General features: G+C 48.4%; 1 protein-coding gene across 3 annotated transcripts in view; it reads left to right on the top strand.

Moving 5' to 3' along the window:
- DDX11 (DEAD/H-box helicase 11) overlaps positions 1-15,297 on the top strand; it is a 33,590-nt gene that overhangs the window by 13,690 nt on the left and 4,603 nt on the right. For 2 of the 3 annotated variants that reach the window (XM_070494015.1, XM_014841789.3), the window contains exons 6-18: positions 3,383-3,428; positions 4,421-4,528; positions 4,751-4,838; positions 5,259-5,467; positions 7,076-7,228; positions 8,161-8,207; positions 8,554-8,633; positions 9,486-9,530; positions 9,651-9,718; positions 11,252-11,290; positions 11,585-11,696; positions 11,859-11,990; positions 12,498-12,610. In XM_070494015.1, coding sequence (XP_070350116.1) covers positions 3,383-3,428; positions 4,421-4,528; positions 4,751-4,838; positions 5,259-5,467; positions 7,076-7,228; positions 8,161-8,207; positions 8,554-8,633; positions 9,486-9,530; positions 9,651-9,718; positions 11,252-11,290; positions 11,585-11,696; positions 11,859-11,990; positions 12,498-12,610 — 1,240 coding nt within the window. Of the gene's footprint in view, positions 1-3,382; positions 3,429-4,420; positions 4,529-4,750; positions 4,839-5,258; positions 5,468-7,075; positions 7,229-8,160; positions 8,208-8,553; positions 8,634-9,485; positions 9,531-9,650; positions 9,719-11,233; positions 11,291-11,584; positions 11,697-11,858; positions 11,991-12,497; positions 12,611-15,297 lie in introns of all 3 variants that reach the window. The other variant, XM_044755797.2, reaches the window with a different exon arrangement.

Below are 15,297 nucleotides of genomic sequence, written 5' to 3'. Positions count from 1 at the left end.
GGATGGTTAGTGATGTTGAGCATCTTTCCATGAACCTGTTGGCCATTTGTGTCTTCTTTGGAAAAATGTCCATTTGAGTCCTTTGTCCATTTTTTTAATTGGATTATTTGATATTTTGCTGTTGAGTTGTAGGAGTTCTTTATATGTTTTATATTAACCCCATATCATATCTGTTGTTTGCAAATATTTTCTCCCATTCCGTAGGTTGCCTTTTCATTTTGTTGGTTTCTTTGCTGTGTAGAAGCTTTTTAGTTTGATTTAGTCCCACTTGTTTATTTTTGCTTTTGTTGCTTGTATTTTTAGTGTCATATCCAAAAAAAGCACTGCGAAGATCAGTGTCAAAGAGCTTTTTCCTTATGTTTTATTCTGGGAGTTTTATGGTTTCAGGTCTTAGATTTAAGTCTTTAACCCATTTGTAGTTAACTTTTGTGAATGGTATAGGTATCCACTTTCATTCTTTTGCATGTGACTATCCCATTTTCCCAGCACCATTTATTGAAGAGACTGTCTTTTCCCCATTGAGTATTCTTGGCTGCCTTGAAACATTAGTTGATCATATATGCATGGGTTTATTTCTGGGCTCTCAATTCTGTTCCATTGGTCTATGTGTCTGTTTTTATGCTAGAACCATACTGTTTTGATTAGTATAGCTTTGAGATCCAGCTTTGTTCTTCTTTCTCAAGATTTCTTTGGCTATTCAATCTTTGGTGGTTTAATTTCATTTTTAGGATTGTTTCTTCTACTTCTATAAAAAATACCATTGGAATCTTGATAGAGATTTTATTGAATATAGATGGCTTTGGGTAGTATGGACTCTTTTGGCAATATTAATTCTTTCAATCTAAGAACATAGGATATCTTTCCATTTATTTGTATCTTCTTTCTTCAGTTTCTTTCATCAGTATCTTATAGTTTTCAGCGTACAGATCTTTCATCTCCTTGGTTAAATTTACCCCTAAGTATTTTATTGTTCTTGATGCTAAAATAAATGGGATTGTTTTCTTTATTTCTTTTTCAGATAGTCCATTGTTACTATATAGAAATGCAACTGATTTTTATACGTTGATTTTGTATCCTGCAACTTTACTGAGTTTGCTTATTAGTTCTAACAGTTTTTTGGTGAAATCTTTAGGGTTTTCTATATGTGAAATCATGTCATGAACACACAATTTTACTTCTTTCTTTCTGATTCAGATGTTTTCTATTTCTTTTTCTTTCCTGATTGCTCTGGCTAGGACTTCTCGTACTATGTTGAGTGGAGTGGTGAGAGTAGGCATCCTTGTCTTGTTCCTGATCTTAGAGGAAATTCCCTCAGCATTTCACCATTGAGTATGATGTTAGCTGTGGGCTTGTCGTATGTGGCCTTTATCGTGTTGAGGTACATTTCTTCAATACCCAATATGTGGAGAGTTTTTATCATGAGAGGATGTGAATTTTATCAAATGCTTTTTCTGTGTCTGTTGAGATGGTCATATGGTTTTTGTTTCATTCTGTTAATGTGGTATCTCACATTTGTTGATTTGCATACGTTGAACCATCCTTGCATCCCAGGGATAAATCCACCTGATCGTGGTGTATGATCCTTTTAATGTGATGTTGAATTCAGTTTGCTAGTATTTCTTTGAGGATTTTTGTGTCTATATTCATCAGGGACATTGGCCTGTAGTTTCCTTTTCTTATAGTGTTCTTATCTGGCTCTGATATCAGAGTAATGCTAGCCTTGTGAAATGTGTTTGGGAGTGTTCCCTTCTCTTCAGTTTTCTGGAAGAATTTGAGAAAGATTGGCGTATTTCTTTAAATATTAGTAGAATTCACCAGTGAAACCATCTGTCCCTGGGCTTTTCTTTGTTGGTGTTCAGTGCCTGCCCTTAAGCACAGATTTCAGGACCTGGCAAAACTAAAACTTTTGACTGCGCCCAGGGCTGAGATGTCCGGACTGCTCCATGCATTCTGCCCTGTGAAGACAGGGCTTTCCCACCTGCCTCCAAGAGTGCTTGCCTGCTCTTCCGCTTCTGTTCTAGAGTCCCTTGGGGACAAGATAAAGAGCGTGAGTGGAGTTGGTGAATATTAGAGAAACAGAGTGCTCCTTTGGGTCTGGGAGGAGCCATTAATCCTGCAGAGGAGCCTCTACAGCGTCCGATGCCCTGGCATTTCAAGAGAGACACAAGCCCCTCTGAGGGCACAACCAATTAGGAATACGAAATTTCTGCTTTTCATTTCTTCTCACATCTAGCTCCTCACCTAGATCCCGCTCAGTTTGTTTGCCATGTGGCACGTGATCTAAACCCAGGCCTCTCAGACACAGCTGACCGAGCAATTCCTTATTGGCCAGGAAGCCACCCCTATAAATAATTCCTCTTCTCATAGCCTAAGGTGATTAATTGCATTTCTGTTTTTTAAAAAAAAAAATTGAATTGCTAGCTGAACAAAAACGATCCATATTTTGGCCCTGTAGGTAGAGTGTATCTGTAAAAGAATTTTGTGTTTTCTAAGGAGCCAAGGCTAGTAAGGTTGATAAACATTCAGCCGTGTAATGCAGAGTTGGCCTTCCTCCCAGCCCCCCCGTGCTGATGGGCTCTGAATTCGTTTCTAGAAAGGGCAGACTGAGGCACTGAGAAGAGGTTTGTTTGGTCCTGAGCGCCAGCATCTTTTATTCACTCAGTCCACTCCAGGTGGGAGCCCTGGTGCTCCACAGAAACAAGACACACCCGGTCCTGCCTGTGGACTTGACAGTCTGCAGGGGGAGACAGACCAAGAATAAGTGATTTGGAATGAGATGGGTATTACAAAGAACAGGTGCCGGGGCTGTGGCCGTGTGTCACAGGGCAGCTGAGCCTACCAAGGGAGGGCGAGGAAGGATGCCCAGAGAGGGTGATGCTCATGTGGAGATCTCAAGGTTGACTAGGAGTTGGCTAGGTCAAGGGAGATGAGGGGAGGGGGCATTCCGGCAAGGAGAAGCGTGTGTCCGAGGCTCTGAGGTGGTAAAGAGCCAAGCTCTCTGGGAACTGAGAGAAGTCCACTTTGCTGGAGGGTGGACAGTGAGGGGAGAGCAGCCTTCGGAGACAGACAGTGGAACAGAGCCTGGGCTTTGGGGATGTGGTGCGCCTTTCTCCTCTCTCTGCTGCGGGCAGTGGGCGGGGTTGGTGTTAGCATGGGCGACTGACCGAGCGGGCAAGCGAGCACCTGCTGCTGTGCTGGAACCTCGTTGCTGGGATGCTTGTCTGTTTCCTTCTGGCTCAGAGCTCAGACCTCACTTCTGTTGGCCTCTGAGGAAAAGGAGGGCTAGTTGCTGGTGTGTGGTAGATGCTCAGTAAACGTGTTTTCAGTTGCTGCGTTTGCTGAGAGGACTGTTTCTTCTGTCTTTTTTTTTTTGCTTCTTCAGAGTAGATAAGGATGAGGATGACCTGGAGGAAGAACATGTAACTAAGGTAAGACGCTGTGTCCTGGGATTCTCTTGTGATTTGTCCCGAGTCCAGGGCTCCATCCCTGGGAGAATGCAAGAGTCCCTCTGGCTGCTTCTCATCCTCTCGTCGATGAAGAGCCTCCAACTCACTGACTCTGTGGCTCTGCAGACCCAGACCTTGCTGTCAGGTGCTCACTTGGCGGGTTGGGCTGGGCCCCCGGGAGACCTCTCTGGGGGGCGATGCCTGGGCTTATGCGCCCCAGGGCATCGAGGAGCAGCCATTCTGGGCCAAGGACTGATGGTTTCTCCTCCACTGGGGCGTGGAAGGTGAGGGGCAGGCCAGAGCAGGAGCACTCTGCCCTCTGGACCTCTGATGGCATGTCCCTGTCTTCCTTTGCCTGTGTTTTCACTTTTTGGAGTGCTGTGAGGTACCTGTGGTTCTGGCACCTCTCACATTTAAAAACATTTGGTTTCATTTATGTAAGACTTTTGTTCTCTCTGTTGAAATTAAGATTCCCCCCTCCATTTGTTTCTTTTCCCCTCCTCTTGTAAACTGTAGAGGGGTACAGAGAGACAGAGAGTTCAGCTAGACGCCTCCCGCCCCACTACCCGCCCGTCTTCCATGTCTTTGGGAGACGTGTGTGGAACCCCCCTGCCCCCGCACGCTCCTTAGAGTGTTGAGAATCTTTTCCATCTCAAGAGTCACCGCTGAGGGGAAGCGCCTTTCCTGAGATGATCGAGCCCTCCCTGCAGGGGGGTTAGAGGCTGAGGGTGCCTCTGGGGAGGAGCCCCATCTTGTGGGTGTTCTCCTGCACGTCTGGTGCTGAGGGTGGGGCAGGGACTCCCTTGGCCCTGCATTGGCTGAGATCTGCTATGGGATGGAGCCACCTTGCTTTAGGTTTGAGTATTTGTGGCCACTCTCCCTGTTCTGAGCCCCTAGGCCCTGGCGTTTCTTGCCTTGCAGAGAGTATTTGGAGATGCTACAGTCTCCTGAGATCCCTCTTGTCCTCTGAGCAGATTTATTACTGTAGTCGGACGCACTCCCAGCTGGCCCAGTTTGTGCACGAGGTGCAGAAGAGCCCCTTTGGTAAGGACACCCGGCTCGTCTCCCTCGGCTCTCGGCAGGTAAACGGGGTGTGTCAGCCCAGGTGTGTGCTGCTCCCTTCCCTCGGCCTCTGCCTTCCTCCTGCAGGCACAGGGACATGATGGGAGGTCAGCCCCTTCCCTGGCCTTGCCGGTCCTTGGAAGGGAACAAAGAGGAGGGCTGAGCTGGGCAGGCCTGGGGGCTCACTGTATGGCATTTAGCCAGCACTGTTTCTTTGCCTTTTTACCTCCTCTGTCTTGTAGAACCTTTGTGTAAACGAAGACGTGAGACACCTGGGCTCTGTGCAGCTCATCAACGACCGTTGCGTGGAGATGCAGAGAAACAAGCACGGTAGCACCCACCCTGAGCTGTGGAGAGCCTTGGGGACCGTTGCGTAGCCTCGGGCAGTGCTGGGAAAGAGTGGGTGGCAGGGACACAGGAACTAAAGACATGTCTTCAGTGGAAATGAAGGCAGAGCAGACCCCTGGTTCCTGCCGAAAGACGCCCTCCTGGGCAAAGGTGTCTTGTTTCCTGGGTCACTGTCTTGTCCAAAACCCTGGCTTTGAGATGATTTTTTAGGCTTTTTCTAGAGGACACAAAGTGAAATACCAGCATGTTGTGATGAGACCCTAATAAGCAGTACTTGGAAAGGTTTTGCAGCCCCCGGCCCATGGAGTCTTGACATTACACACCTGCTCCTGGCCCCATAGACAGTTACCATTCTCTCTGCCTTTGCTGCCTCCCCGCCCCGCCCCGCTTGTGCCCCCTCAGAGAGGAAGAGCGAAGCTGAGGAAGAGAAGCCCAAGAAGAGAAGGCAGGAGCCACGGGCCACTTGCCCCTTCTACAACTACGAGCAGCTGCAGCTCCTCCGGGACGAGGTGCTGGTGGAGGTGAAGGACATTGAGCAGTTGGTGACCCTGGGGAAGGAGGCTCACGCCTGTCCCTATTACGGGAGCCGGTTCGCCATTCCAGCAGCCCAGGTGAAGACCTGGAGGGTTGGGCAGTAGCTCTTGGCTCTGACTGCAGACTGGGCCACAGGGAATTCGTCGCTCCTCTTTCAATTCAGGAGGATGCCATCAGCTGTGGTTGGACTGACCGACACACGTCGTGCAGATGACACGTAACCACTCTCCTAGTACAGAGGGTGGGAGGAAGCTCCAGGTCCCTGGCCCTGGGCTGCAGGGACAGTTGGCATTATTGAGGGACAGCAGATTAGAGCCAGGAAGGAACGTGCATTCCTAGTGAAACCACGGGAGGGGATGCCAGGGCAGAAACTGAGGAATGCAGTAAGGGAGCTACAGGACGTGGCTCTGTTTCCAAATGGCCTCTCAGAGTGACTGTCCAGCCGCACCTACCTGCGGCGTACGAGAATACCATCTTCTCTAGACTTCCCATATTGAGTGCTATCTTGAAACAGAAAGAAAAACTGCTAATTTGACAGGTCAAAAATGGTATCATTGTTATTTGGTGGGTATGATTTCACTGTTTGCTCGCTACTTCCTTAATTTGAGTGACTTTTGGAAGTAGAATATCATTCGTGGAGAATTCTGTATAATCAAGAAAAGATTTAAGTAGATTTTAAAAGGTGCAGGGAACTATGTTAGTAATAACATTTACACGGCATTAAATGCTCGTCAGTCTGTTACCTTGAACCCTGTGGGGGTGCTCCCAGGGGAACTCCGGAGCCCTCCCAGTCTCGCCGCCATCTCACGCCCTTCCCCGGTCTGCTTGCCACAGTGCCAGATCAGTGCTGCCGACACTTGTGTGCAGATATAGGAGATATCCTGGAATTCTTATGATCTTGACTCTGTGAGGCACTTTCACCTCATTTTTGCTCTTAGGGGATCCCGCTGAAATAGCTAAGGCGGGGATTCTCCGTATTTTACATGCGGGGACCCTGGGGCCCTGAAAGGGGACATGATTTATCTGTTTTCTCACAGCAAGTGAGTGACGGAGCCAGTATGAAAACCTGGGCCTGAAGGTTCCACTTTTCTGGATTTTCACTTCATCAGTATTTTAACTGGAAAATTGTCTTAACAATGTAGCACCTAAAAAATTTACAGTGCTTTTATTTTTGTTACCCTGACCTCCACTCCTTAACCCTCATTTGAGATAGAGTTTATCAAGCCCATTTTGCAGATGAGGAAACCAAGGCTCAGAGTGGTTAAGTGACTTTCTCAGAGTCATACAGCTGGGAAGTGGCAGTTCCAGGGCTGCTTTCTGGTATGCCAGTGGTTTTCACAGTGTTTTGAGGAAGCTTGGGTGGCTCAGGGGCTACCTTGGGGGCATGGGTGAGGCTCAGCAGCAGGGCTTCCACTCTCATCCCCACTCCCACCCTTGGTTCAGTCAGAAGTCAGATTGGCTCCTCTTTTGTCTGTTTCATATATTTGATGTTCCACAGTAAACTGAGGGAAGGGTCTCTTGCTAAAAGCACATTGCTGTGTTACAGCTTCTCTCTTGAAGGTCCCTACACGTGTTCTGGGCAGGAAGTGAAACTGTTCACACCAGAAACTTAGAGTAGGCTGGGCAAGCCTGCTGCGGGAGGGAGTCCTGGCCCTGCTCAGGCGGCTGCCATCTCCTCTTGCCAGCTGGTGGTGCTGCCCTACCAGATGCTGTTGCACGCGGCCACCCGGCAGGCCGCAGGGATCCAGCTGCAGGGACAGGTGGTGGTCATCGACGAGGCACACAACCTGATCGACACCATCACAGGCATCCACAGTGCGGAGGTCAGCGGCTCGCAGGTGGGTCGGCCTCTTCCTATCTGGGCCAGGGCCTGTCATGGGGCAGAGAGACCCAGAATTCCCCCAGAGGTGGGGCTGGGTAGAGGATGCACCGAGTCAAGGCAGTGGCCTCGTCAGAGGCTGACGCTGGCTTTCCAGCAGATCTTAGAACTATGGGGACCCAGCTTAGGCAAGGTGGCATGTTTCTTTGCTCTTCACTAGCCTGTGTCTTCTTGAGTCCCTCCAGCCCAGGATGCTACCAGTTAGTTCTCCATAACCCAGGATGATGGGATGAGAGAAGCAGGGGTCCTCATGTGGTTGGATGTTGTTATTAATATTGTCTTGAGGGATGCTCAAGATTTCTGAAAGCACTATTTTATTACCTATTATGTGCCATCCACCACACGAGGCATCTCTAATCTTCATGCTGACTCTACATTGGGCTGCTGTTTCTGTTTTACATTGAGAACTCAGAGATTCAGAGAGATCTAAGCAGAATGCCTAAGGGCACACAGCTACTAAGTGTGGAGCTGGAATTTGACATTGATTTCTGACCCTGCAGCTCACATGATATCCGATCACTTCAACTGACCAACACCTGGGTTGACCTTAGGCCAGGATGTGATGGTTACTTTGAACCATCACTCTTCATAGAGAACACATCTTTTCCTAGCCCAGTAAAAACGAGCAGAGAGATTCATCTTGCTTTTTCCCCTGACCCACAGAGGACACTGTAGCAGAACTTACTTTCCCCTGTCTCAGCTCCCACCAGCCTAAGGGGCTTTGAACACATACCTTTTGTCTGTACCCAGCCCCACTTTTCACCTTGATTGCCTCCTGTGTGTCCTGGGTTGGCATTTTCTAGGCATAATATAAGATGTCTCTGGCATAGCCCTAGGCTGCTTGCCCAGAGCCTGGTCTACCTTCACACCCATTCTCTGTTCTCTCCCCAGCTCTGCCAGGCCCATTCCCAGTTGCTCCAATATATGGAACGATACGGGTGAGAGCCTGCCTCCTGAGAGGGAAGGGGAAATCCCACTCTGCCTTGGTGCCCTGAGTCAGCCTCCGAGCGGACACACTTGGGTTGCCGCCTCTGACCAGGCTCGGTGCAGGGCTGACCAATGCGCTCTCCACCTTCTGGTTCATCGTGGCATGTACCTGCCGTGGGCTGAGGATGCTTGGGACAGGACAGCCGGCTGTGAAGGCCTGGGGCAATAGCCAGCCTTTTCTGTGGGTCTCGTGACCCAGTTTGAGAGACATCAGACAGAAAGGCCTCAGCTTGGGGCACTCGGAAGGGAAGTTGCTGTTGGCATCCCACCACTTGCCATCTGTTGGTTTTTCCTCAGGAGGCGTTTGAAGGCCAAGAACCTGATGTACATCAAGCAGATCCTGTATCTGCTGGAGAAGTTTGTGACCGTGCTGGGTGGTGAGCACCGTCCTGCCTGGAGCCCCGGCCTGCTGAGCCTACCCCTCGGGGCACCTGGGTTTCCTGTGTCTCAGGAATTGTCTTGGCCATTGATCTAGAAAATTCTTCTTAGGGCTTAGTTGAATTGTCTGACCTTAGATCTTTTTTTTAGAATCCTAGTTTATTTACCACTGTTCTGAATCCTTTTTATTTTGCCAGATGCTACTGCACAGGTGGTGGTAGTAATAGTAGTAGGAATGTGTGACATTTTATCTAGCAGCGCAGTCCTCTGGTGTGCTCCTCTGAGGATGGCAGCACTCATTGATAGACCAGTCAGCTAAAGCTTGGAGCAGAGACCTGACCTGCCTGTGGTTCATGAGCCACAAGAGGGACTAGACTCTTCCAGCTCCGGACCCCATACTTTGCATTATCCTGTGCCACATACCCTTTCCTTTACCGTACAGCAGTCCCTTTAAAGCTTTCATAGAAGCTGAAGTTCCAGGAGGCCAGCAGGGAATTTTTCTGGAGGAATTTTGTCTCACATTGGTCCTCTTCACTTCCATCTCTGCCTTGCCACTGGTCACCATACAACCTGGGCATGTCCTGCCTGCACCTGCATAAAGTGGGGTGGTCACTGCCCTGCCTCCTTAGAGGATGTATGAGAAGAATGAAATCACAAGGCTGTAGGCTCCACATGCAAACCTGTGGGTTAGATTTTGGGGCTCCCTGAATTTCCTGTCCTCCCACTGGGTTCTTTGGCAAAGATCTATTCAAAGGTGAATGCTCTTATTTGATGAGTACAGTGTGGAGTGTGAGAAGGTGGTGGTTCTCTAGGGGACCACCATCCTGACCTGTTTGAATTCTCTTTTTTAGGGAACATTAAGCAAAATCCCCACAGCCAGCGCCTCTCGCGGACAGGTGAGAGGGCTGCCTTCAGAAGCCCAGAGCTGGCTTGAGCCGGTTCTGAGCTTCCCTTGGGGACCTGCATGCCATGGTCTTCATAGCAAGGACTCCAGCCTTTCGTTTGTGTACCCTTAGGGACAGAGCTGAAGACCATCAATGACTTTCTCTTTCTGAGCCAGATCGACAACATCAACCTGTTCAAGGTAGAGGTTTTCACCTTTCTCTGTTAGCCATCACGTTCCCTTCTGATCACCACCTGCGGACAGATGCTATGTCAAGACTAGGGAAGGAATAAAAAGTAATTCCTCCTGTCCTCAGACAGTCTAGAGGTCCCGGGATCCACAGCATGGATGTATGTAGTTATTTCACCTTTAAACACAGCAACGTGTCAGCAAGAAAAAAGTAGTCCGTCTAGGTTGAAGGGTCGTAGGAATTGGGGAGAGAAGGTCCCTTTCTTTGTACCCAACAAGTACAGATAGAGACCCCCCAGGTCCTCCTCAAGACTCCATCTCTGCCGGCACAGTCTTCCCCCTGGGCTTGTGGACAGAGCAGGAAGTTGGTTTTGTGAGCATGACCCTGCTGTGAGGCTGAGGTGGGCCCTTCTCATGACTGCAGCCTTAGCTCTTTGCTTGCTCCAGGCCTATGTATTCGGTGCTTTCCCAGATGGGGGACAGCCACTGTGGCTTGACTCAACCCTAGTGAATCTAGTTTACTAATGATACTGAGCGCTCATTGTGTTCAAGGCAGTGCGGCAGGTTCTGTGACTAAGGTAGGATGTCCCGTCACCATTCTAAAGCGAAGGAGCCCGCGGCTCGGCGAGGTCACCTCAGGAAGACGATGCACACAGGCCACACACGAGGGGGCCAGCGTGTGCACCCAGCTGTGGGGACTGGAGACCTGCTTTCTTTCCATCCTGCCCTGCCTTTTTTCTTCAAACCAGCTTGCCCCAATTCACTCCTCTTGATCCCGTCACTGCCATTCCGTATGAGATGTGCTCGCAGTCTGAGTTGTCTGATTCCTCTCCCCCTCTGTATCCTGCATGCATGCAGTGGCCAGGCCCACAGCCTGACAGAGCTCTTGAATTCACCCCCCGTTAGTTCCCACAGCTCCTACTTCACTGCAGGCTTCACTACTTTTTCCTCTTGCCTCCTTTCTGGTGTCCTGATTTCATTCTTTTTCGCTTCTAATGTCTTTTATGAACTACACTCTAGCGAGTCTTAATTGAAGGATATCACTCTTTTCAGAAATCTTTAAAGTCTCCAAACTCATTGTCTTGCATATGAAGCTCTGCAGGTTGTGCACACTAACTAAACTACTCCAGATGACCCCGAACGAGCCCCGAGCTTTACCTCCATTGTGCTTTGCTCATAGGACTTTTTTAAACGAATTCTTAATCCTTCAAGGTCCAGTTTAGGTGCTGTCACATTGAAGGAAAGCAGAGGGGACGTAACCGTCACCTTTAGAGAGGGTCAGAGCCATGCACACATGGTTATGAGGAGGCCGTGTCCATGTGGCTTGGCAGAGTCCATCTCGTAGGAGAAGCACCGTGTTGTGCGTGGGGACAGTGGGAGAAGAGTGACCTCAGGAAGGAGGTTGACATGGTTGTCCACAAGGAGGCTTTGGGCTCCTCAGGATGTGGCGGTGAATCACGCTTCTTGGGGTTTTGGAAGGGGGTTGTCTTTTTTTCCAGCTTGATTAATGTTTACGAGTGCCCGCAGCCGGGTTTGGTTTTGCAGGTGCAGCGCTACTGTGAGAAGAGCATGGTCAGCAGAAAGGTACCTACTCCCCTTTCGGAGCCTGGGAGGAATCCAGCAGCCCTGCTTGCTGCCCTCACAGTGCCTTTCTCTCTCCTGCCCTTTGGAAATTCCAGAGTCACCTTTGTTTCCATTCTCCTTATAGTTGAGCAGCTTTGCTGGGGTGGGGAGGGAGTGCCAGGATGCCTGGTGGTGGGGGTAAGCTGTGGGCTGTCTGGGGTCCGGCTTTAGACTAGAAGCCTCTAGTCCATCGTACCCTCCCTCTCGCTGCTGCTGCCCTCATTCCTCTCCATTGCTCTCTCATCTCTGTCCCAGCTCTTTGGCTTCACAGAAAAGTATGGAGCAGTCCTCGCACCCTCCAGGGAGCAACCCAGACTGGCTGGGTTCCAACAGTTCCTGCAGAGCCTGCAGCCTGAAGTGACAAAGAGTGAGTCAGGAGGGTGAGAGACTGGGCTGCAGGCCCTGGGCGAGAACATTCCTTCCTCACACATGGACTCATCTCCCTGCAGAATGGCTTTAGTGCAACTGCGGGGAGGCCCTCCCCCTCGTCCGTGGTCTCAGACCCTCTTCGTCCTTCTGTTCTGTGCAGCTCCTGCAGCCCCTGTAGAGGAGGGGGAGGCCAGGGTACTGCGGCCTTCTTCCCCACTGATGCACATCGAAGGCTTCCTTGCAGCTCTCACCACTGCCAACCAGGACGGCAGGGTCATCCTGAGCCGCCAAGGTAACCCAGGAAGGAGCCGGCCTGGAGCCGGGGAGCCAGAGTGGGAAAGGTTCTTTACTTCTATCCTGGCACCTCTCTGGGTTAGGATGAAGAAGCAGGGTGGTGATAACTGGCCTTCTGTGACCTGGGCGGGAGCCGGAGGTGGCAAGGACGGATGCGGGTCGTCTTGGGCAAGGTTACAAGAGAAGCCATGTAGCTGGTGGTTGAGGCTAAGTGGGGTTTGGTTTGAGTCTTGGTTCTATCACCTGCAAGCTACATGACTTGGACCAGTTTTATCTCTCTGAACCTCAGACTCCTTGTGTGAAAAGGAAGATAATAGTGCTGTCTACCTCAGGGTGGTCCTAGAGGACATTGTCCTGGGATCTGATTTAAAGAGAAAGTGATATCTCTTATGCCTTCTGATGGTCCCAGCTGGAGATCCCCTTTGCCTCAGACTGATAGAAGTCTTTGTTGGGCCAGCATCTGCCCCCTTCTCATGTAACCATCTCTTCTCTGTCTTTTTTTCAGGCAGCCTCAGTCAGAGCAGCCTCAAATTCTTGCTCCTGAATCCAGCTGTGCCGTTTGCCCAGGTGGTGAAGGAATGCCGGGCCGTGGTCATTGCAGGAGGCACCATGCAGCCGGTAAGGTGCCAGACCCAGCCTCTTGCTCCCCAGGTACTGGGATGGGACAGGGACGGGGGATGCAGCGTCAGGCTTCTTCCCCATTCCTTGGGTCCCCAAGCCAGAAAGAGGTCGGCTTGAGTGGGCCAAGCAGCAGCCACTAGGTGGCATTGCTCTACTGTCTCACTGCCCAGGCCCTTTGGCCCGGGTCGGGGCGGTCAGAGGTCACTGCTGCTGCTCTGGCATTTCTGTAGCCACAGGAGCACACTGCTCCCTTAGAAAGCCATTCTGGAATTTCAGACCCTCATTTCGGTGCCTCAGTGCCCTTTCCTTCCTGTACCCACCATAGATACAACCTTCTCTCTCTTTTATAAATTTAAGTTTTAATATATTGTGTTTAGAAAAGTATTATATTTTCATTGTAGAAAGCAGAGACAGGCAAAAACGGGAAAAACAAAAGATCAGAATTCTGCCAACAAAAGATTGATTTTGGTGTATATTATAATAGTCTTTGTATGCATAATTTTTACAAATATACATGCCATATTTTTAAATTTTATTTATTTATTTATTTTTAAAGATTGGCACCTGAGCTAACATCTGTTGCCAGTCTTCTTTTTTCCCCCTTCTTCTTCTCCCCAAAGCCCCCCAGTACATAGTTATATATTCTAGCTGAAGGTCCTTCTAGTTGTGGCATGTGGGACGCCACCTCAGTGTGGCCTGATGAGCTGTGCCATGTCCGCGCCCAGGATCCGAACCCGCGAAACCCTGGACCACTGAAGTGGAGTGCACAAACTTAATCCCTCAGCTACAGGGCCAGGCCCACATGCTGTATTTTAAAAACAAAAATGTGGTACTGTGTCTACATGCTGCTGTTATAATTTGCTTTTCTCACTCAGCAACAACACGATGTAAACATTTTTCCTCATCAGCAAATACGCATCTATTCCGCCATACTCTGGCTGTACTTGGTTGCATTACATGAATATATTGTATTTTAAATAACCACTCTTCTTCGGTTAGATATTTAGGCGATTTCCAGTTTTTTTGTTTTAAACAATAGAGTGGTAGCTACAGCTACATCTCAGCACGGTGGTTATTTCTTTGGGATGCATCCTAGAACAGGACTTACTGGACAAAAAGCTCTTCAACGTCCTCACGCAGGCAGTGGTTCCCAACCTCAGCTGCCTGTTAGAGTTGCCCCTGTAGCTTTATTATTTTTCCATTTTTCTTTCTTGTGTATAGACTCATAGATTTCTCTTCATTTGTGTATTAAAATCAATTATAGTCATTGTTGCCTTTGACACTCACATTGTCTCAAACTTCCTTTTGCCATGGCCCATTAGTCTTGGAATGCTTTCTTGCGTTCTGGAACAACAGAGTTTCCCAGGTTCGCCTGAAACTTCCCTTGCCCCAGGTCTGGACTCGTTCATTTCTCTGAGGTGCCCTGGTTTCTTTGAATGGGGATTAGGATTTAGAAACCAACATCTGGGTGCTGGGGTGTTGATGGTGCTCCTCGGTTATCATTATTTAGAGGCTGTTGCAGTAGACAGACCTAGGAAATACGTTTTCAAAGATCCTGAGTCCATATTGATATTTCTGAATCAAAACCAATCAGTAAATTTATTTGACCTTATATTGTATCTCTTTTCTCTTAAGCTGGACATTTGGTTTCTTATTATGTTAACATAATTGCTTATTTTCTCTATCCCACAGTATACTTAAAATAGTTTAAAAATTATAATACCAATATGTGTTACTTCTAACAGTAAAACTACTGATTGAAGTTTCATTTCTTTGCATGTATCTTTTGCCCTTAAAGGCTGTCCCACTGAGGATGAATGGTCACTCAGCATATGAAGTCACTTGAAGTCAAGCTTTTCTCTGTGAGCTAATGTTGTGGATTTGACAGATGGCTAGGCTTTCTTTGTTTCAGCTGTGAATTTTAGAGTTTGTCTTTATTTTCGTCTTAATTATATTTTTTAAAAATGTAAACATCTATATGGTTCAAAAGTCGCAACTGTATAAAACGATATATTCAGCAGTTCTCACTTCCATCCCTCTCCAACCTGTTCCCTATCCTCATAGGTAATCATTTTTATTAGCTACTGGTCTGTGCTTCCAGTGTTTTGTTTTATTCTTTTGCAAAAATAAATATATGAACTTATCTTTTTTATTTTTCTTTTGACTTACATAAAGGTACCACAGTCAGTTTTATATATCAGTATGTTCTGGTGGTGGCGCCCCATCAGTACACAGGGACAGTGTGCATCCTTTTGCTGGCTGCATCCTCCATTGGGCGGAGGCAGCATAGCTCCCTCAACCAGTCCCCTCATGAAAGGCAGCCTTGCTGTCACAAGTGACTTCACGAGAACTGTCCTCATGCATGTTATTTGGCGTGTGGAACTGTGTCTTCAGGGGAGATGCCTAGATATGGGATTGCCTGGTTAAAAAGTGAAAACATACCTAATTTGTTAAACATTGTCAAATTCCAGCTGGAGTTGTACCATCCTGTGTCCCCCAGCAATGCGTGGGAACCTGTTTCTCCCGAGTGGTCAGACTTTGGGATTTTTGCCAATTTGATAGGTGAAAAACGTGGAGCTCTTTAAAAATACAATTACATATGTCTTCCCCCTAGAGATTCTTATTCAATAGTTTGGGCTGGGGCCTAGCCATGTGTCTTTTAAAAAATATTCCTATTGGTGGTT

This window comes from Equus asinus, chromosome 22 (genome assembly GCF_041296235.1).
Source record: "Equus asinus isolate D_3611 breed Donkey chromosome 22, EquAss-T2T_v2, whole genome shotgun sequence".
Lineage (NCBI taxonomy): Eukaryota > Metazoa > Chordata > Mammalia > Perissodactyla > Equidae > Equus > Equus asinus.
Note: the sequence above shows the minus strand (reverse complement) of the source record. Positions and strands in the feature narration are given on the sequence as shown.